Consider the following 21,759-nt stretch of genomic DNA (forward strand, 5'->3'; position numbering starts at 1 on the left):
TTAAGTATTCATGTAAAGATCATTATTAAAAATTATGAGTAATATTTAAGGCTAGACTATAGTTATTTCATAATTTTAAAAGTGGATTATTCAGGGCCACTAAAGATTTTAATTTTGTGAAACAGATATTTTCTAGAGCCAGTAGAATATCTGGCTCTAGCATGATATGAAAAATCAATTCAGTTCTTCAGTCTTCTTTCTTCTTACATCAATGCTTCTTTGTAATCTTTACATAGAAGCTACCTATGAGAATATAAATTTAAATTATATTTCTAATCAGGTGCTTTTCTGCATTTGCCAGGATGGGGGTGGGCGGAGGCAAGGAGAAGGTTTAAAAATTTTTTAAATGTTGATTAACATTTTAGAATTTTCTTACATTAAAATAATAGAATTCACCCTAGCCGGTTTGGCTCAATGGATAGAGTGTCAACCTCCAGACTAAAGGGTCCCAGGTTCAATTCCCATTAAGGGCACATGCCCAGGTTGCGGGCTCGATCCCCAGTGAGGAGCCTGCAGGAGGCAGCCAACCAATGATTCTCTCTCATTATTGATGTTTCTATCTCCTTCCTCTTCCTTCCTCTCTGAAATTAAAATATATTTTTAAAAATAAATAGAATTCATTCAGATGTGAAAAAAATTAGTTATTTTGACAGATACAAAATATATAAATTTAAGAACAGCAAATGTTATAGACTTCATACAATAGCAGTGAAATCTAAAAACTGCCTTATATTTTTCCTAATCAAAAACAAACCAAGATAATTTTTCCTGATTAAAGTTAATATTGATATAATTGTATAAAGTTCTAAAACATACTTCATTTAATTTTAACAACCCTGTAACATATGCATTATTAAGCCACATTTTACTAATGAGGATACTAAGGATCACATACAAAAAGTGACAAAGCTCCAGGCCCAATTCTAGATCTTTGGCTTCAAAACTGCATGCAATTTCTATCCATATACTCTTTCCATTATATGCTCCTATTACTCCATATCTCTAATAAAATGAATTAGTAAAAAATTACCAAACACTGTCACTTTTTGAAAGGAAAAAGTAAGTTGACAATGCTTCTTTCACTGGTGAACTGATTTTTAATTATGGAAAATATCTTTCACATACACACACACACACACACACACACACACACACACAAAATTAGCCCACCTTTTAACTGAGAATGCTTGAGGATCTTATTAAGGACCCAACAAAAAAATCCAAATTTTAACTGATAATTTAATATATTTTGGAGATTATCTGGCTTTAATAATGAAGCTGTGAGCAATCTAAAAAGATATGTCCATAACTGCTATAAATAGCAAATAAAAAACACCAGACTTTTCATTTTTTAATATTCATTTCATTCTATTTAGTCAATGAATCCGTAACATTCAGAATTATTTTTATATTATATAATCCAAAGGCATACATGTGTCTAAAAAGATGAATAAGATATGGCTTTATCTCATACTCCCCCAAAACTATCAAAACCATCATAAATCTGTCAGCTCTCCTTTTAAAATATGTATAGAAAACATTTATGCATATGCAAAAATCTTATCACTTCTAGCAATCTTCTCAGCTACTATCCTGGTCAAAGACAGTATAATTTCTTATGTGTATTATTGCAAAAGCGAACTAGACTCTAATTTCTGCCCTTATTCTCCTTCAATTTATTTTTAACAAAGAAGCCAGGTTGGTCCTGTCAAAATATATTATTTGCTCAAAACCCTTAATAGCTTTTATTTCACCTAGAATAAAAGGCCATTCACTTACTCTGACTTTCAAGTTTAACATGAACTGGCCTCCAATAGTCTCTCTGATTTAGATCTCCTACTTCACTTTCATTCATTCAACTCCAACAACACTGGTCTCCCTGTTCTTCCTACACATCGGACACGTTACCATCTTTGGACCTTTAAAAATTCCTTATGCCCAAAATGCTCTGCACCCAGACACAGCGATTCACTACTTCACTTAAGTCTCTGCATGGATGTCACTTTTCAAATGAACTTTGTCTGTATACCCCAAGCTACCAGCACACCAGGTACTCAAGATCCTCCACTTTTCCCTGGGATGTATAATTTTCTATATGCTAATTTATATTTTTTATTGTTTATTGTCTCTCTCCCTACCCACATGAAACTCCATGCAGGCAGGCGTTTTTATCTGTTTTGTTCACTAATAGATGGACAAATGAATCATGGAACAAAATAATTTGTTTTACATAAAATGGACACCAAACTCATGTCTCCCATTCTCTAGGGGAAGAATTTAAAAACCAGTCTGACTTGCACAAAATCAAACAGTCAGTAAATGACAGAGTCCACCATAAAACCAGGTCTCCTTGGCCTAGCCTTTTGTCCATCAGGCACACTAGTGGAATGTAAGGCAATTCATATGAAAATAAATTTTAAAAACAAGCAAACAAGCATATGCATTCACGCGGGGGCACGTGCGCACACACACACAAAACACAGACACAGTTAGATACATTTTATATTAAAATATTACCACTGCTGAGTAGTAGTATACAAGATAATCATATACCTACAAACCTAACTTTTAATACTTACCTCTATCGCAGATTTTTTTGATGATATAGTTTCTTTGAATTTATTTGCTTTTTCAAGTTGGGCTTTAAGTTGCTCAGCTAACTCCTTCAAACAGAAAAACAAGAAAAATACGTGTGAATAAATGTATACAATAGAAAGAAAAACAGCATAGTAAACAGCCATGTAGTCACCAACAAAAACACAGTTACCAAACCAGAGCCCAGTACATTACTTGTAAACAAATAAATCTCCATGACAAACTTCTCAAATACCTGCAGCATTTATACAGTGAAAATAAATAATTACAAGGACATATATTTTAGGGAAGATCAGAAGATAAAGGAAATACATAACTTTAAGAATGACATTTTATAGTTTCTTATATATTATCAACTTCCAATCCTCAAACTCTCAGCTATTTGTAAGAAGGGAGACATCACAAGACTTGAAATATTACCTTCTTTATTGTTGATAAGTAATTTAGATAAAAACTCTGAATATATTTCATTTTTACTCTAGAAAGTATATAGAAATGTATATAAAACTAGAGGCCCAATGCACGAATTCATGCATGGGTGGAGTCCCTCGGCCTGGCCAGCGATCGAGCCCTATAGGGGGGCCAGCCAGCCAAGGAGAGGGGCTCCAGGAGGTTGGCCAGCCGGCCCCCTGGATCAGGGCCTATGGGGGGACCGGCCTCCACGGGGGGAGGGACCATGAGAGGCTGGCCGGCCAGGGGGAGGGGCTGTGGGAGGTTAGCCAGCTGCCCCCCCCTGCTCAGGACTGATGGGGGAGCCGGCTGGCTGGGGGTAGGGGCCACAGGAGGGTGGCCGGCCAGGGAGAGAGGTCGCAGGAGGTTGGCTAATGGGGGCAGGGAGGGGCCAGATGGCCAGGGGGAGGTGCCACAGGAGGCTGGCTGTGGGAGCTCAATGACCACCAGGGGGTAGCTCCTGCGCTGAGCATCTGCCCCCTGGTGGTCAGTGCACATCATAGCAACTGTCATTCTGGTCATTTGGGCATAACGGTTGCTTAGGCTTTTATATATGTAGATAGCTGACATATAAAACAATAGATCACAAAGAAATAAATTTATATGACAAGCAAAAAATAGCACTCTGTTGCAGTGGTTCCATAAACACAGGAACAATTCTTTTAACATGTTAACCTCCTAACTTGGTGACCTCTCCTTCATTATTTTAACTGATTCTTTGTGCTTTCAGAACTCAAACTTTATTTTTTTGCTATTGTTATTGTTGGTTTGTCTTTTTCCAATTTCTGGTAAAGTTCTGAGTTGAAGTTCAGTGTTACCAAGGACCAGATTCAAAGTGGGAGAGCAGCATACATAAGATATTCCTTTTATCAGACACACAACTGAATAAAAATATATGTCTTGTTTGACCACCTTCAGTTCTACTACAGAGTACTGAACTGATAGTATACCGAGGACATATTTTAGGGAAAACAAGAATATGAAGGAAATATATAAACATAGAGACTATTTATATTTGTTTGAGATGAGTACATACATATGACCATGAATCTATTCTGTCAAGACAAAAAGTCCAACTTTGTTAATCTGCCATGTGCAATATAACATATATTAGTATAACAGAAATGTGGCAATATAATAGATAGATAGATAGATAGATAGATAGATAGATAGATAGATAGATAGATGTAGCTCTTACCAAATCATCCCTATTTCTATTCCATTTTGAGGTAAATGAGTCTTAAATCACAACATTATTACAGGAGTTAAATGAGCTAACCTATACAGAGTAACTAAAATACTATTAGGCACAAACACATTGCCTTAAAATTTGAATAAATTAATTAACCATCCTCTTGAAGCATTTATATTTTAGGTTCCTAGGTAAAAACTGTAAGTAATACATGTCCTTAACAATGCATGACTAAAAAAGAGGGAAAAGTCAGTGATATCTTTATCTCCCTGATATCTGAGCTCAGTAAGTTAGAAATGCAAGAATAAAGTACACAGCAAAGTAGAAAAGAAATTAAAAAGCATTAGTTCCCTAAGATCTTAAATTTCAGAAATCTGACAGAGGAAAGTAGGTAATTTATTTAGAAGTAGACAAACAGTACTGTTTTTAAAAGTGTTCAATATCTTTAAAGAATCAATAAGCAGCAGTTATCCTCAAAATGTGCTATGTCTACATTGCTAAGGAAAATTCCAAACTTACTCATCAGAAGTTAAATATTTAATTACTATTCTCCAAAAGAACAACATATAAAAATTACTCATCAGGAGTTAAATATTTAATTACTGTTCTCCAAAAGAACCACAAATAAGTCTTACCATATTTCCCATCATCTCTGCCTTGATAATCTTGGCTCCCAACTTGTTCTTCTCATCAACACTCAGGATGTGGATGGACTCATCCTCGGGGCGACTTCTGTTTGAACAAGGCAGATGAAGAGCATATGACATATAGGTACACTGCAAATAACAGCATGAAGACTCAAATGTTACACCTCACCAAAGTTTCAACAAATAGATCATAATGTACAGATATATATATATATCAATGTCACACCATAGATTAATAGTTTAAGGCAGTGGTCGCCAACAGGTGGCCCGCGGGCCACTGGTGGTCCGTGAGGTCTGAAAGGTTGGTGACCACTGGTTTAAGGAAACCTTTGGAGCAGCGGTCGCCAACTGGTGGTCTGTGGACTACTGGTGGTCGGTGAGGTCGGAAAGTTGGCGACCGCTGGTTTAAGGTTCTGTGTTACATTGCCATGATAGCCTATGGCAGTTATAAAAATAATAAAGTCCCACTAACAATGAGGTAAAATAATATAGAAGTCAACTATTCATTATTTATTATTCCCATACTCATTCTAAAATAAGGAAACAAAAATTAATAAAAACACTAGAATCAGGCCATAATTCTACACATCTGAAGAAAGTTTTCATTCAATGTGGTATTATTTATAACCCAAGGAAATGACATATTTAACTGCATTGAAAGAATAAAAACAATGATAATGTGCTCTTTTGCAAAGTCAACCCAGAATTAGTCACACAACTTAAACTAATTTACAAATAATATTATGTATGAAATTATAGTAAGGAAGCTTTACAGAAGAAAGAGAAATTTCAAGCCAATGTCAGATTCCTGACACATACAGTTGCCTGGGCTTGCTACCTTAAGAAAGATTTGGACTACAGTGCAGGAAGGGGAAGCCCAGGAAGAGTCTAACTCTTCAGTGAAGGAGACATAGCTACGAGTCCAAGAACTCCCACACAGCTAAAGAAGAGAGAGCTGCAGGGAATTCCCCTGAAGTATTCAGCAAGAAGCTACCCACAGCCAAGAAAAGAATCATCCAGAAGGGTTAGAGGAAGCATGCCTGGTCGCTCTAGTCAGATTAGGAAAAACTCACAATTCAGAAAGCACAAGGTAGAGTATTAAGAGAAGGGTTTTGCTTCATTAGTGGAAAATAAGCCCTAGAATATGCTGCACCGGGCTCACCTCACAAATGTTAAAGCAAGAATCAAAGGATCAAACTGTTTCCAATTAACTTCACCATGTCACCAAACAAAGCTCAACAATGTTTATAGAAATGCAAATAATATAATCAGCACTCAACACAATAAAATTCATAATATCTAGTATCCAATCAAAATTGCCGGGTATACAAAGACAGAAAATTAGACTCATCATTAGTAGAAAAAGCTATCAATCAAAATCAACCAAGAACTGACACAGATGTAAGAAATAGCAAACAAGGGCACTAAAGTTATAACTATTCCATATGTTCAAAATGTTAGAAACAACTAAGATGTAAAATAGATTAAACTGAATTTCTATGGATAAATATTACAATGTCTGAGATTTTTTAAAAATACCCTGGATAAGATTAATGGAACATTAGACTGAAAAAGAAAAAAACAGTAAACCTGCCCACCTGCCCCAACCGGTTTGGCTCAGTGGATAGCGCGTCGGCCTGCGGACTGAAAGGTCCCAGGTTCGATTCCAGTCAAGGGCATGTACCTTGGCTGCGGGCACATCCCCAGTTGGGAGCATGCAGGAGGCAGCTGATCGATGCTTCTCTCTCATTGATGTTTCTAACTCTCTATCCCTCTCCCTTCCTCTCAGTAAAAAATAAATTAAAAAATATATATTTTTTAAAAATTAGTACACCTGAACATTAGAAACACATAGAGGAAAAAAACTATTTTAAAATGAAAACAGCATCAGAGAGCTGTGGGATAATCTTAAATGCCCTAATATCCATGTCATTAATGTCCTGAAAGAAAGGAATGGGAGACAGGAGAAACAATAGCCAAAACTTACCAAATTTTTTAAAAATTAAAAAAACTTACATATCTAAGAAGCTCAAAGTATCCCAAGTACAAAAAAAAAAAAAGCTACGTCAAATTGTTCAAAACTAGTGACAAAGAGCATTTTGAAAGCAGGCATAGAGGGGGGAAAAAACAGAAAATTTATGCACATAAAAACAAAGGTACGGCCCTAACCGGTTTGGCTCAGTGGATAGAGTGTCGGCCTGCGGACTGAAGGGTCCCAGGTTCGATTCCAGTCAAGGGCATGTACCTTGTTGTGGGCACATCCCCAGTAGGGGGTGTGCAGGAGGCAGCTGATTGATGTTTCTCTCTCATCGATGTTTCTAACTCTCTATCCCTCTCCCTTCCTCTTTATAAAAAAATCAATAAAAATATATTTTTTAAAAAACGGTACGTATGACAACAGATTTCTCATCAGGAACAATGTAAGCAAGACAGCAACAACATCTTTAAAGTACTTTAAACTGTCAACCTAGAATTCTATGTCAAGTGAAAATAACTTTCAAAAACAAAAGTGAAATAAAGACTTTTTCAGAAATAACAAGCTGAAAGAATGTTAAAGAGAAGCCTCAGGCAGAAGAAAAATTATACCAGACTAAAATGTGGATCAACTCAAAGGAAGGAAGAGCAACAGAAACCATGACTATAAGAGTAGATATTTAATACTTTTCTTCGTCTTACTTAAATCTCCTTAAGATAACTATTTAAACAAAAGTAATTATATATGAGGGGGTTATGAAATAAAATGTATGACAACAGTAACAGAAAGGACAGGAGAAGAGAAATATAAACAAACTATTATAAAGTTCCTATACCATATAGGAGTGGTCTAATATCACTAGAGGGTAGGTAAGTTAAAGATATATTCTATTCAAAGCTAAGGTGCATGGGAGGCAGCAGATCAATGATTGTCTAATCATTGATGTTTCTATCTCTCTCTCTCTCTCCTTTCCTCTCTGAAATCAATAAAAATATTGTTTTTAAAGACAGACAAAACTAAGAGTGCATGACAAATGATACCATGTATATAAGACTTCAGAAAATGCAAACAAGTCTTTAATGAAATAAAGAAGATGAATGGTTGGCTAAGGGGGTTGGGAGGTATGGGGAGGGAGGGATTATGAAAGGATACCAAGAAACATTTTAGAATGATGGTTTCATTAGAATATACTATTTCAAAACTTACCAAATTGTACACTTTATAGTATATATGTCAATTATACCTCAGTAAAATTATTTTTAAAACCTTCAAAGGGCTGTGATAATAAATTTAAGAAGCAGAAAAATATCTGTCATAAATCTCAAATATAAAGAGCATATCTATGGATTACTAGTTTCCCCAAATTCCTAGATTTCATCATACTGTACTGAAATTAACCTGAACTTCCAACATACACTCTGAACAAGTAATAGAAAAGACCTCCAAGTTAAAACTTGACCTAACAACCATATATAAAAATTATTCCCTTGGGGTAAAAAATAAAGTATTTTAATAGAAAACACTTGAGGTTTTGTGTTTTTTTTAAGGCATTAATCTCTGCAGAAATCCTGTATGAGCCATTTCTTCTCATAGTGGTGAAAGGAAATGCAATACTCTGGTGCTTAGACTAAGAAATCTAAAATACTTCACGTAAATAACCATTAGAAAATAACATTTTTGTTCCCCTCAAGTTCTTTCAGTCTACATTTCAAAAAGCAATTAAGACAAACAGCAGGGGCACTACATTGTGTAAGCAGAAGAACTTTATCACTTTTTATATGCTTCTGTGGACTGAGGTACTGTTTGTATTATTAGTTGTACCTTTTGTATGGAAAAAAGTTTTCAATCACTTTTTTAATTAAATTCTGAGGTACAAGTCATTTCTATTGTATTGTGAATTTAATTTATTTGCATTTCAAGCAACCCAATCATATTTCAATAAAAATTTTGACTTACTTATGAACAGTTTTCTCAATTTGAATTCTTTCCCATTCAATTATTTTTCCAAAATTCTCTGCTTTGAAAATTTATTATTGCTGTCCTTTATGAAACTTGAAATTTTTGCATGTATTATAATATAAAACAAATTAAATAACAGTCATTCCCTTTCTAAAGAGTATCAGTGCAATTACTCCCCCATGAAGTCAGCTTGCTCCAGCATCTGCTTTAACTGCCTAGCTTCCTAAGTGAGAAACTTCCTGGATGTTTTTCCTCCTTTTTCCTGCCTTTATTCACTGCAAAGTGTTTAAGTACCTGACCAGGTATTTTGTTTTGTTTTCTTCCTACAAAGTTATGTTCTAGTTCACTAATTTTCATCTCAACACCAGCCAACTGAGAAAATTAAAAAAACGGAGGAAAACAAAAACCAAGATGGCGGCATAAACACCTGAAATTGCTGCCTCGCACAACCACTTCAAAACTACAACTAAAAGACAAAACAGACATCATCCAGAACCACAGGAATGCTGGCTGAGTGGAAATTCTACAACTAGAAGGAAAGAGAAAAGCACACTGAGACTCAGGATGTGCGGAAGTAAAGTGCAGAGGTACGGAGGCGCACGTGGAAAGGGCTGGCAACTGAGGACATCGTTGTCTTTTTCAATCGGGAGGGGGTCTCAAGCTCCTGACTGCTCTGAACTCCTGTTCTGGGTGAGTCTCTGGGGACCCAGACTCATACAGGGAGAAACTGGGCTGTCTGGCAGTGGCTGGAACTCGAGGGCAGCTTTCTCTCAGAGGTGCTTGCAGCGATTACCACGGGACACTGAGACAGGACACTGAGACCCGGGGGCCTCTTAGGGCAGGGCTGAGGATCAGCCATAGCTGTTTGCTCCGCCCTGTTGATTCCCTGAGATCCCGCCCCACCCAAGCTGCTAGCAGAGGCTTTTGCATATGAATGGGCTGGCCCTTTGAGATCTAAAATTACCTAAGAAACTACAGCTGGGTCAGAGAGACCCAGAATATCCAAAAGAAGGCCCAAGGCCCCACAGCAGCTTGCATTGCTTCACAGCTGGGCCTCATTGGGCACCTCCAAACCCCAAACAAGGAAGAGGAATCTGAATATCTCTCCATAGCTCCTACTGGGTAGCCTTAGGCAGAGGCTAAATTAGCACCTCCTTAGACCCAAGAGCCAGTGTACCCAGTGGTCAGAGTGGGGCCATCCAGATTACAACTCCTCAGATCCATAAGGGACACACTCAGGGGGCAGACTCAGTGAGCACCAAAGCCCCACTGTAGCAAGTCTTGCCCCAGAAGGATGTCTTCAGCACAGAAGTTCTCCCTCTGTAGACACCATGGTCTCACAGACAATTGGCCTGGAGGTCAATTCCTCCCAGTGATACCAACAACAATCAAGGCTTAACTACAACAAGACTGTGCACACAGCCCACAAAGGGGTGCACCAAGAGTGTCCACCTCAGGTAATCGGGGAGGCTGAGCCACTGGGCCCTTTAGGACACCTAGCACACAAAGCCACTCTATCAACACAGGGAAGCAGCCAAAATGCGGAGACAAAGAAACAGATCACAACTTACAGAAATGGAGGAAAGCAAACTACAGGATATAGAGTTCAAAACCACGATTATAAGGTTTTCAAGAATTTTCTAGAAACCGCCAATAAATTTATTGAGACCCTCGAGGATATGAAAAAGGACCAACTAGAAATTAAGCATACACTGACTGAAATAAAGAATAATATACAGAGATCCAACAGCAGACTAGAGAATCCCAAGAATCAAGTCAAAGATTTGAAATACGAAGAAGCAAAAAATACCCAATCGGAAAAGCAAAAAGAAAAAAGAATCCAAAAATATCAAGGTAGTGTAAGGAGCCTCTGGGACAACTTCAAGCATACCAACATCCGAATTATAGGGGTGCCAGAAGAAGAGAGAGAGAAAGATATTGAAAACCTATTTGAAGAAATAATGACAGAAAACTTCCCCTACCTGGCAAAAGAAATAGACTTCCAAGTCCAGGAAGCGCAGAGAACCCCAAACAAAAGGAATCCAAAAAGGACCACAAGACAAATCATAATTAAAATGCCAAGGGTAAAAGACAAAGAGAGAATCTTAAAAGCAGCAAGAGAAAAACAGTCAGTTACCTACAAGGGAGTACCCATATGATTGTCAGCTGATTTCTCAACAGAAACTATGCAGGCCAGAAGGGAGTGGCAAGAAATATTCAAAGTGATGAATACCAAGAACCTACAACCAAGATTACTTTATCCAGCAAAGCTATCATTCAGAATTGAAGGTCAGATAAAGAGCTTCACTGATAAGAAAAAGCTAAAGGAGTTCATCACCACCAAACCAGTATTATATGAAATGCTGAAAGGTATTCTTTAAGAAGAGGAAGAAGAAAAAGGTAAAGATACAAATTATGAACAACAAATACATATCTATCAACAAGTGAATCTAAAAATCAAGTGAATAAAAAAATCTGATGAACAGAGTAAACTGGTGAATATAATAGAATCAGGGGCATAGAAAGGGAGTGGACTGACAATTCTCGGGGCAGAAAGGGGTGTGGGGGGTGTGGGAAGAGACTGGACAAAAATCGTACACCTATGGATGAGGATAGTGGGGGGTAAGGGCAGAGGGTAGGGTGGGAACTGAGTGGAGGGGAGCTATGGGGGGGAAAAAGAGGAACAACTGTAATAATCTGGACAATAAAGATTTATTTTTTAAAAAAGGAGGAAAAATAAAATGAGTAAGGGGGTGGTTTCCCCAATATTTCTCTAACCCTTTCTGTTAATCCAGTATATGCTCACATAATCTAGACACAGTACATATAGGATTTCTTAATGAGCTCAGTTATTTCGAAAAATAAGCCATCCTCCAAGCAAGCGTGTTTGATAGGATCAGAAGAATGAAGGCCAAAAGGCATCCATCTGTTCATCTCCTTTTGAAGACAAAGATTTTAGGATGTTAATAAACTATATCAAATGTGAACAGATTCATGCCTACTAATAGATATGGGTCAAAATAAACGTCTAAATACCTAAAAACAGATTACTAAATTCTAAGAGTTCCTAATGCAAGCTTTTCATGAAGCACTAAAAGCTTTTTCTTTACAACACTAATCATTATCTTGCACCATCATCCCTTCAAAAATTAGAAATCCCTGTTAGTATTATGAGAAAAGAAGTTCTGCAGTCAGATTCACATGGATTCTGCCATTTACTAGCTTTATGATCATGCATGTGTCTTAACCTCTCAGAGGCTATCGATTGAGAAAATGATTAATATTTACCTTCATGTTATTGAATTAAATGCAATAATGTATAAACTACTGCAACTGCAGTAATATCATTACAGAAATATAATAGCAGAAAAAATTTGTAAATTTATCTAATTAAGTTCCAAGGGACATCTCGGATACAAAAATAACCTCCCCTTCAGACCAGATACTTCTTTCAAATTTCAATGAATAAAAGAAACAAACAGTCCAAACACAGCACTGAAACTGGTGCTCAAGAATGGTTAGTCCCTTTGCCAATGAAAGCCAAACACTGAGTCAAAGAGGAATCCTCCCATCAGTTCTTTGTTCATCATGCTTCAAATCCAATGTGAAGTCTCTTCAAGAACAGTTTAACAAAGACTGTCTAGAGCTAGTGCACAGATAAGTAACCAAGTCTTTTCAAGAGGCCACAGAATGAAAAGCTTCATCACTGAGTCAAACTCCTCCTCTCCTCCACATTCACTCCTCTGGCTCATGACTGCTTGTCTCTCAGCCATAGCCTCCTCACCAGTATATCAGCCTTAAATCTGTTCCATTTCCCAAACTAACCTTCACACCACCTTGGAATCTTTCTAAAATCCAAATCTGATCTATTTTAAATCCTTGAGATACTTCTTCCCTATCACTATAGGATACTGCCTAATTCATAAACATGCTTCTGGAGCCATTTACAGGATAAACAGGCAATATTTGCAATATCTGCTTACCATTTCCTCTCATTCAATAGAGAGGCCAATATGTGCTAAGCACTCTAACAGAATTTAAAGATGCAAAAACTACGAAGAGATATACCCTCCTCTCAGGAAGCTACTGCATCCACCTTCCAAAATACTATTTGCAAATCCTGAACTATACCACTCCATCTCTGTCCATGTTTTCCCCACCCCCACCTCCATGTTGGTTGCCCTTTCCCACTTACTGCCTAAGGAGTTTTCCTTCAAGAGCTCACTACCTTTCCCTACACAACTTTCTGGGACTCCATTCCTCCTAATCTTATCCCAGAAGAGTCAATCACTCCTTGCATGTAAATACTATAACAGTTAACTACCTATACTTAAAAGTATCTTCGCATTTATGTGCCTCTTAGCAACTGAAAACTGGAGTAGTCTACCCCCTTGAGAACCTGGAGTAAAAAAGCCTAGACAATTATACATGAACACAACCTTAGACATTCTCTATCCCTGCCATGTTTATAAAGTCAACACAGCTAGATTCCTCCTTTGGTTCCTGGGAGCAAAGCTCTAACTTGAACCAGCGCCCAAGCTGTTGGATCTCTGTATATTATTCTTTATTTCAGTCAGTGTATGCTTAATTTCTAGTTGGTCCTTTTTCATATCCTCGAGGGTCTCACTAAATTTATTGGTGGTTTCTAGAAAATTCTTGAAAAACCTTATAACTGTGGTTTTGAACTCTATATCCTGTAGTTTGCTTTCCTCCATTAACAAAAATGATTTACCACTCATGACCCTGAACACAATGCTTAAACCTACTACTGCCACCACTGAATTTTTTTATTGTCTAAAACCTCTCCCTTTCGTGTCACATTCATTAGGTGGTATTTTAAAACATATTTTGATCATTCGAGTATATAATTAAGTCACTAACCTTGGATATTCATTTTCTATTTATGGTTATCTCCTACAAGCCTACCTCTATGCTAAATCAAGTTTTCCTAGGTCTGATTACACTCTACCTGAGTTTCCTATTCTACTAACCCAGCCCTAAATGTAAGCATAATAATATGTACAAGAATAATAAAACCAGTAAATACTACCTATTTCCCTAATCATTACAGATACAACCACTATCTGACCTATATTTCGCTCTGAAAACTCTAACATTTGTATTAAAACCTGTCAAGTATCAAAAGTGGATTCTTTTTTTTTTCCTCTGCAAAACCACCACCATACAATCATGCTTCCCTGTGCAGGATCTTTCATATTCCTTTGTCACTTCTTATTTGGGCTAAAGCAATATATTTTCCTTTAGTCTCCCAGACCTCCAGTAGGCATACGATATTTAGAATTATAATTATTCATAACAATGGAATAATTTCCTTTGAAAGTAATATGGAAACAGTAACAAAATACACCAAAGTATTTCCTGTAGCATATCCATTTAAAAAGATTAATTCGGTTGCAAAAAAGCAACAAATTTTAAGCAAATATAGCTACTGAATTCTTCCAGCTTTTTTGTTAAATAAAACTGTGAAATGAAATGCAATTCATAAAACGAAACTATTGAATTGTTAAATGCACATATCTTGTCCATCAAATTTAAGAAACAAAAGATCATAACTCACATCTAATTAATAACTGATGTTCTAAAAATACAGTTCAGTCTGTTGAATCCTCTGGACTTTTATATTAATTTATTGGTTTAAAAACAAATGACAAAATACCCTGAAAATGAAGACTTTGTGTCCTGTAGATGTTCTTTTCTCGGAGAGTCATCCCTCGAGCTTTCATCATGTGATTTCTCTCTTCCATCTTCTGAGATATGTCGATAGTCAACACTGTGACTGGTTTCCAATGGATTTCGATTTGAATGTTTCCTCTCTCCTTCTCTCTCATCAGAGCGACTTCGTGATGATAAATTTTCTTCGCTGTTCTCTGTCGGTTTTCGAAAACCACAACGCACAGAACCCTGAGTGGCCAGTGCTGAGGGTGAACTAGATTCAACATTCCTGCCCATGTGATGAAATGACAGTTCATCATCAGAGGGCCTTATAAATTTAGGTCTCAAATTTCCAAGAGAAGAAAACTCTTGACTTTGCCTTGAATTGGAGTCTCTTCTATATGTTTCTGAAGACCCAGATCTATTATTTTTTTCATCACCATAAAACTTATCTTTATTTTTTGTAATATCTGTTGAACTATGTCTATCCCTTGAACTTTTATTATATTTTGTCAAGTCTGATTTTCTACTTTCTTGACTACTCAGTGCTTTATCTGAATACGTTGGCTTCCTCCAGCGTTCTCGTCTACAGTCTTCTTTTGTGGATGCAGTTTTTTCAGCTTCTTCTAATTTCGACTGAAATATTTCCATTGACTAAAAAGGAGAAAAAGTAAACAAGATATATAAAATTTTAAAAGGTTTAATGATTTGTACCCCAGATTCTACTGGGCCATGATGCGCTGTTATTTAGCACAATGAAAGAAAAATCCAACAAAGAGGTAAAAAAATAAAAAAATATGGTCATCCTACCTGATGTGGGCTAAATTGTATCCTCCCCCACCACCCCTCAAAGTCACATGTTGAAGTTCTAACCAAGAGTACCTCTGAATCTGACTGCACTGGAAAACAGCCTTTAAAAAGATGACTAAGTAAAAACGAGGTCATTAGGTTAAGCCCTAATCCAAGCTGACTGATGTCCTTATAAGAAGAAATGTGGACACACAGAGATACCCAGGATGCACACAAAGAGAAAATACTATGTGAGATACAGCTGGAAGGCAGTCATTTACATGCCAAGAGGAGAGGCCTCAGAAGAAACCAAACCTGCTGACATGTACATCTTGGACTTCCATGCTCCGACCTAAACCAAGGATAAGGAAACTTTTTCTGCCAAGGACCATTTGGATATTTATAAGGTCATTCATGGGCCATACAAAATTATCAGCTTAAAAATTAGCCTGCTATATTTGGTCAAACATTTAATTAACTCATCCCTAATACCTTGGCAGGGCCAGACCAAATGATTTCACAGGCCTTATACGACCCACGGACGGGACATTCCTCAACCCTGTCCTAGACTGTGAGAAAATAAACTTGTTATTTAAGTCATCCAGTCTGTAGAACTTTGTTATGGCAGCCTTAGCAAACGAATACACTACGCAAAAATAAATACTTTTAAAATATAATTAATCAATGAAAAATTACCAAATTAAAAAGAAATCTTGGAACTGAAAAGGAGTCAGTAAAATACATAATACAGGAAATAGTTAAGAAATAATTTTTTAAAAATTCCTAACTGTTACTGAGATTCAAGAGGTTGCTACACTGCTAAAACATACAAACTCTATGTGAAAAGCAGAGTTCAAGAACAAGAAAGACTTGAAAATAAAAACTGTGTCTATAAACATGCAGATACAGTGCATGGAGAAATAGAAAGCATGGAATCCAAATTAGTGAATTCAACACTAGCCTGGGAATTCTCTACAGTTAGGAAAAGATGGTAAATAGATACGTTATAAGGGAAAAAGAAACATGGACACTTAATTCTAAGGTAATTTAACATGCATGTACTAATACTTGCAGAAAGAAAGAGCAGAGATAGAAAAAAATACTAACAAAATGTAATAATAAAAGAAAATTTCCCTAGCTAATTTTCCAGTTCCAAAGTGCTCATCCGATATCCATAGAGAAGGAAGAAAGTGAAGCATAAAAAGACTCATGCATTCCATCAAACCTCAGAGGGAAGGCAGGGGTGGGGGCGGGTAGGAAATCAACCAAAGGACTTGTACGCATGCATGTAAGCATAACCAATGGGCACAGACAATAGGAGGGTGAAGGCCTATATTGGGGGGCAGGGCGGGCTGGGAGAGGTCATGGGGGAGAAAGGGGACATATGTAATACTTTCAACAATAAGTGAATTTTTTTAAAAAAGACTCATGCATTAAAAACCCTAATTCCCGAGTCTCAAAATTCACATAAAAAAGAATTCTTAAAAAAGACTAGATCAGAGGAAAGAAGGAGTAAGCATAGGCATGTAAACAGATGGGAGTAGGTAAACAAGTAACACATTACCTACAAAGGAAGGAAAGTAAGACTGTTAACTTCCCATCTACAACTAAATGCTATAAATAATGGAATAAAGATCAATTTTAAAAATAATTATAAGGCAATAATTCTATGTACAGAATTCAGTTCACAAACTATCCTATCCTGTTATTGACCAAAAAAAAAAAAATCATTTCCAAAAACTGCCAAAAATATCAGAATGCAAATCACTGGGCGGGGGGGGGGGGGGGGGGGGGCGGGAAATTACTCAGGATCAGTAAGCTAAACCATAAATGAATTAGGGTAAGAATCACTGCAAAAAGGAAGGCATGCTATAAACCAAATGGCGAATGTAACGAGTAAGTCAAAGTAATTGTTCTTGTAGTTGTGAGGTCTAATGCAATTCTCAAGAATAAGGTGCATATTTTTAAATTTATAACAAACTGGAATAAAAATTTCAAATTATTCCAATAACGTCTGAGAGGTGAGATGGGAAACCAAAACATGCTGAAGTTACTACCTTGCACGAGGCAGAGATAATCCATAACATTTTTTTTTAATTATTTTTAAAATACAGATTTAACCTATTCCTTAAATTCAATGACAACATAAACCGAATAGAAATTTTGGCAGTAAGGTGGGGGAAATGTTTTCATAATGAAAGCTCCCCCTCACTGACAGCTACAATTAGTGGCTTCTTAGAGTCAATAAAATATGATAAATAAAGACAATAAAACAGCAATTACCACAATTTATCCAATGCTTACTATATTACACTAGAGGCCCGGTGCACAAAAATTTGTGCACTGGGGTGGGAGGGAGGAGGGTTCCTCAGCACAGCCTGCGCCCATTCACAGTCCAGGACCCCTTGGGGGATGTCCACCTGTCGACTTAGGCCCACTCGCCGGGGGATCAGGCCTAAGCTTGCAGTCAGACATCCTTCTGGCAGCCAGGGAGCCCTCTGGGGATGTCCAACTAAAGGCTTAGGCCCCCAAGAGATCAGGTCTAAACCGTTAGTTGGACATTCTGAGTGATGCCACGGAGGTGGGAGAGGCTCCTGCCACCACCACTGCGCTGGCCAGCCATGAGCCAGCTTCTGGCTGAGTGGCACTCCCATATGGAAGTGCACTGACCACCAGGGGGCAGCTCCTGCATTGAGCGTCTGCCCCCTGGTGGCCAGTGCGCATCATAGCAACTGGTCATTCTGCCGTTCAATGTGCATATTAGCCTTTTATTATTATTATATAGGATGTCCCTATTTCCCCCCTTTTGCCCCCTCTACCCAGCTCTTGCCCCCCACTTCTCTCTGGCCATCACCATACTGTTGTCTGTGTCCATGGGTTGTGCATATATTTTCTTTGGCTAATCCCTTCTTTAAATTCACTTCTTTAAATTTTTATTTTCAGATAAGTGCTTATAACTGCACTATTATATGTTTTCTATTATATCGTTTAGAATTAAGATATTTTTTAATTGAACCCTTGTAAATTTTAGCACAATTTAATAAATTATGCTAGAAGCAATTAAGAGATTTTTCATGTAATGCAGATACATTTCAATTAATATTTTATTAATTTTTAATTTTTTAATTATTTTAAGATTCGTGCAATAGGCCTTCTTTCCCCTGGCTGCCAGCACCAGTTTTCCTCTGGCACCCGGGACCCAGACCTTCACTCTGGCCACCGCCTTCCATCTTCGCTCTGGACACAGTCTTCGCTGCGGCTGGAGCCTTCAGTCTTTGCTCCTCGCTCCAGCGCGAGTCTTCAGTCTCTGGCCAGAGACGCTCCTGTAGCTCCTTCCACCCCCCCACCCTCCCCCTCAAACAGGAGAATGAAATCTTGCCATCTCTGACAGCATGGGTGGACCTAGAGCAGCGATGGCGAAACTATGACACGCGTGTCAGAGGTGACACGCGAACTCATTTTTTTGGTTGATTTTTCTTTGTTAAATGGCATTGAAATATATAAAATAAATATCAAAAATATAAGTCTTTGTTTTATGATGGTTGCAAATATCAAAAAATTTCTATATGTGACACAGCATCAGAGTTAAGTTAGGGTTTTTCAAAATGCTGACATGCAGAGCTCAAAAGGTTCCCCATCACTGACCTAGAGGGTATCATGCTAAGTGAAATAAGCCAAAAAGAAAAAGACAAATACCATATGATTTAACTTATGTGTAGTATCTAAACACAAAATAAATGAACAAAACAAAAACAGACTCATCGATACAGAGAACAAATTGATGGTTGCCAGATGGGTGAAAAGGGGGAAGGGATTAAGAAGTACAAATTGGCAGTTATAAAAATAGTCGCAGAGATGTAAAGTACAGCATAGGGAATACAGTGAGCAATCTAGAATAACAAAAGTGTAATATGCTAATCAGACCAGACGAAGCCAGGGCTGCGAGGGAAGCCTGGGTCCTGGGGACAAGAGGGAAGCTGGTGCCGGCAGCTGGGGGAAGAAAGGCCTACTCTTGCAGGAATTTCGTGCATCCGGCCTCTAGTATTGTAATAACGATGTATGGCACCAGGTGGCTACCAGCCTTATAAAGAGATCATCACATCAAAGTAAAGAAATGCATAAAAAAACATGAAACTAAGAGAAAGAAATATAAACAGATTTTTAAAGGTTTTAAATGCTAAAGGCAAAATTGGTAAATACTACCAATAATCAATTCACTTAAAAATACTAATGGCCAGAAAATATATTTAAAAATATTTCAATTCATTAATAAATGTATAAAAATAAAAGCAAAGAGAAATATGTTTACTATGCTTTTATGTAATAAAAGTATAATTTGATCAATCTTTTGGCAGAGAAATTTGGCTATTAATTACCTATATCTCACTTTAAGTGTCTATATCCTTTAAGGACAGCAATTTCATTTTCAGTAATTCATCTTAAGAAGATATCCAGATAAGTATATAAAATGGATTGTACAAAGATGGTCAGCACAGTGCTATTTAATAGGAGAAAATAAAATAAAAACATATATATGTCTCTTCACTGACAATTAAATAAGGTAAAACCATTCAAATATATTTAAAAATTAAGAAGTCATTAAAATGAATATATTTACTGACATCCAATTATGTGTTATTAGTAAGTGAAAATAGCAGGATAGCCCTAACCAGTTTGGCTCAGCAGATAGAGCGTCGGCCTGCGGACGTAAGGGTCCCAGGTTCAATTCCGGTCAAGGGCATGTACCTTGGTTGCGAGCACGGCCCCAGTGGGGGGTGTGCAGGAGGCAGCTGATCAATGTTTCTCTCTCATCAATGTTTCTAACTCTCTATCCCTCTCCCTTCCTCTCTGTAAAAAATCAATAAAATATATTTTTAAAAAAAGAAAACAGCAGGATATATAAGGCTATTTAATAAAACAATAAGCCTAATTTAATAAAACAATTTATTTTATCTCAAAAAGGGTATGTGTCAAAATATTAACAAAGATTACCTATTTTAAACAAAGAATAACTTTTCTCTCCATTTTTCTTTTTGCTAGCCTATATTTTCGAATTCTTACAACTATTTAAACCTGCTTTTCTTCCGAAATTAAGGAAAAAGGACATTAAGAAAAAAGGAGAGTTGTTCCTATGAAAAATAATTCATAATTAAAAATAATACAAGAATAAACTGTTTCATGTACTCACAATTGTAAACCTATGTTTGCCCACCCCTGTATACACACATACATACACATATACATATGTATATACTTGTAAAAAACAGTTGTATTCCAAAATACTGAAATATAGTAAAAACTCTAGGGGGGAAAACTGAAATATAACAAAATTTCAGCAATGGTTATCGCCAAAGGTATACTATTGAGGCTTTCCTGTATTATTTACATTTTCCTTCATAATGAGAAAATGTGATTTTTACATTAAACTCGCACACACTTAAATTTTAAGTACTTAAGTTTTATATTCATTATGTCAATAAAAATGGTACATAAGTTTATATAATAATGAAAAGCAGAAAATGGCTTCAACAGTATATAAATTTAAACTTTAATACTAAGTCAATTCAAAAGTGTTTCATGGCACAAAACACTGACTAAGTTAAAGAACTTAATTTCCCACATAACTCTAAAAATAACACATATCTCCTTAATATGAATACTCACCCCATATCTTTCAGCTACAATGTCTTCAAAATTTCTATTCTGTTTCTCAGCTTGTTCCTTCATTCTTTGATAAGACTTCCTTAGCCAGCTTAATCCACCATCTTCTATTACTGAAACTAAATTTCAATATTAAATGTCAGTTATACTTTTCATGTGGTATAACAGAATTAATATTTATTACTTCTAAAATCACTTAAAAATAAAATTATTTTTATAAGTCAAAAATTAAAAGACTGAAAAAATGTATGCTTCCATCATAAATAAGTTGTATTATTGTAGACCAAATATAACCAAATGAATCTGTGCTGCATTCCCCATTTTTCTTAGAAGACAGGATAATATTAAAATAGCAATAAACTAAAGAACAAGGGAATCTAGATTTTTAGTCTTGCTGCTGCTACTAACTAGTTTAAAGATCTTAAGCAAGATCTTCTTTGAAACTTTGTTTCTTTTTCTGTAATATAAAGGCAGCTGATTTAAACCACCTTTGACATTTTTTCCAACTCAAAAGATTCTAAAAGAGAATCCAAAAAAAAGAGGGAGGAAATCTATAAGAACAGAAAATATCAGGAGTTTTGTAAGCAAGTTTTTGTAAGCTAGTTTTCTACTAACTACATAGTAACAAGTATAGTCTTCTAATGAAGAATCTAGAGTAACTAACCCTGGACTAGATATCAGAAACCTGGGTTCTACTACCACTCACAGAACTAGAGCAAATAACCTGGCCACTTTAAGCTTTAGTTCCCTGAACTACAGAAGTGGGCAATAGCATCTACGTTGCTATCTTCACATGGTTACTATGAAAATAAGCTGAT

General features: G+C 36.6%; 1 protein-coding gene across 4 annotated transcripts in view; it reads right to left on the bottom strand.

The window, feature by feature from the left end:
- Positions 1–21,759, bottom strand: part of CWF19L2 (CWF19 like cell cycle control factor 2) — a 96,156-nt gene that overhangs the window by 51,328 nt on the left and 23,069 nt on the right. For all 4 annotated transcript variants that reach the window (XM_036324462.1, XM_036324463.1, XM_036324461.1 and 1 more), the window contains 4 exons: positions 20,945–21,060; positions 14,496–15,145; positions 4,873–4,969; positions 2,580–2,663 (listed from right to left, as the gene is read on the bottom strand). In XM_036324462.1, coding sequence (XP_036180355.1) covers positions 2,580–2,663; positions 4,873–4,969; positions 14,496–15,145; positions 20,945–21,060 — 947 coding nt within the window. The remainder of the gene's footprint in view (positions 1–2,579; positions 2,664–4,872; positions 4,970–14,495; positions 15,146–20,944; positions 21,061–21,759) is intronic.

The sequence above is a fragment of the Myotis myotis genome, unplaced genomic scaffold (assembly GCF_014108235.1).
Source record: "Myotis myotis isolate mMyoMyo1 unplaced genomic scaffold, mMyoMyo1.p scaffold_m19_p_10, whole genome shotgun sequence".
Taxonomy (NCBI): domain Eukaryota; kingdom Metazoa; phylum Chordata; class Mammalia; order Chiroptera; family Vespertilionidae; genus Myotis; species Myotis myotis.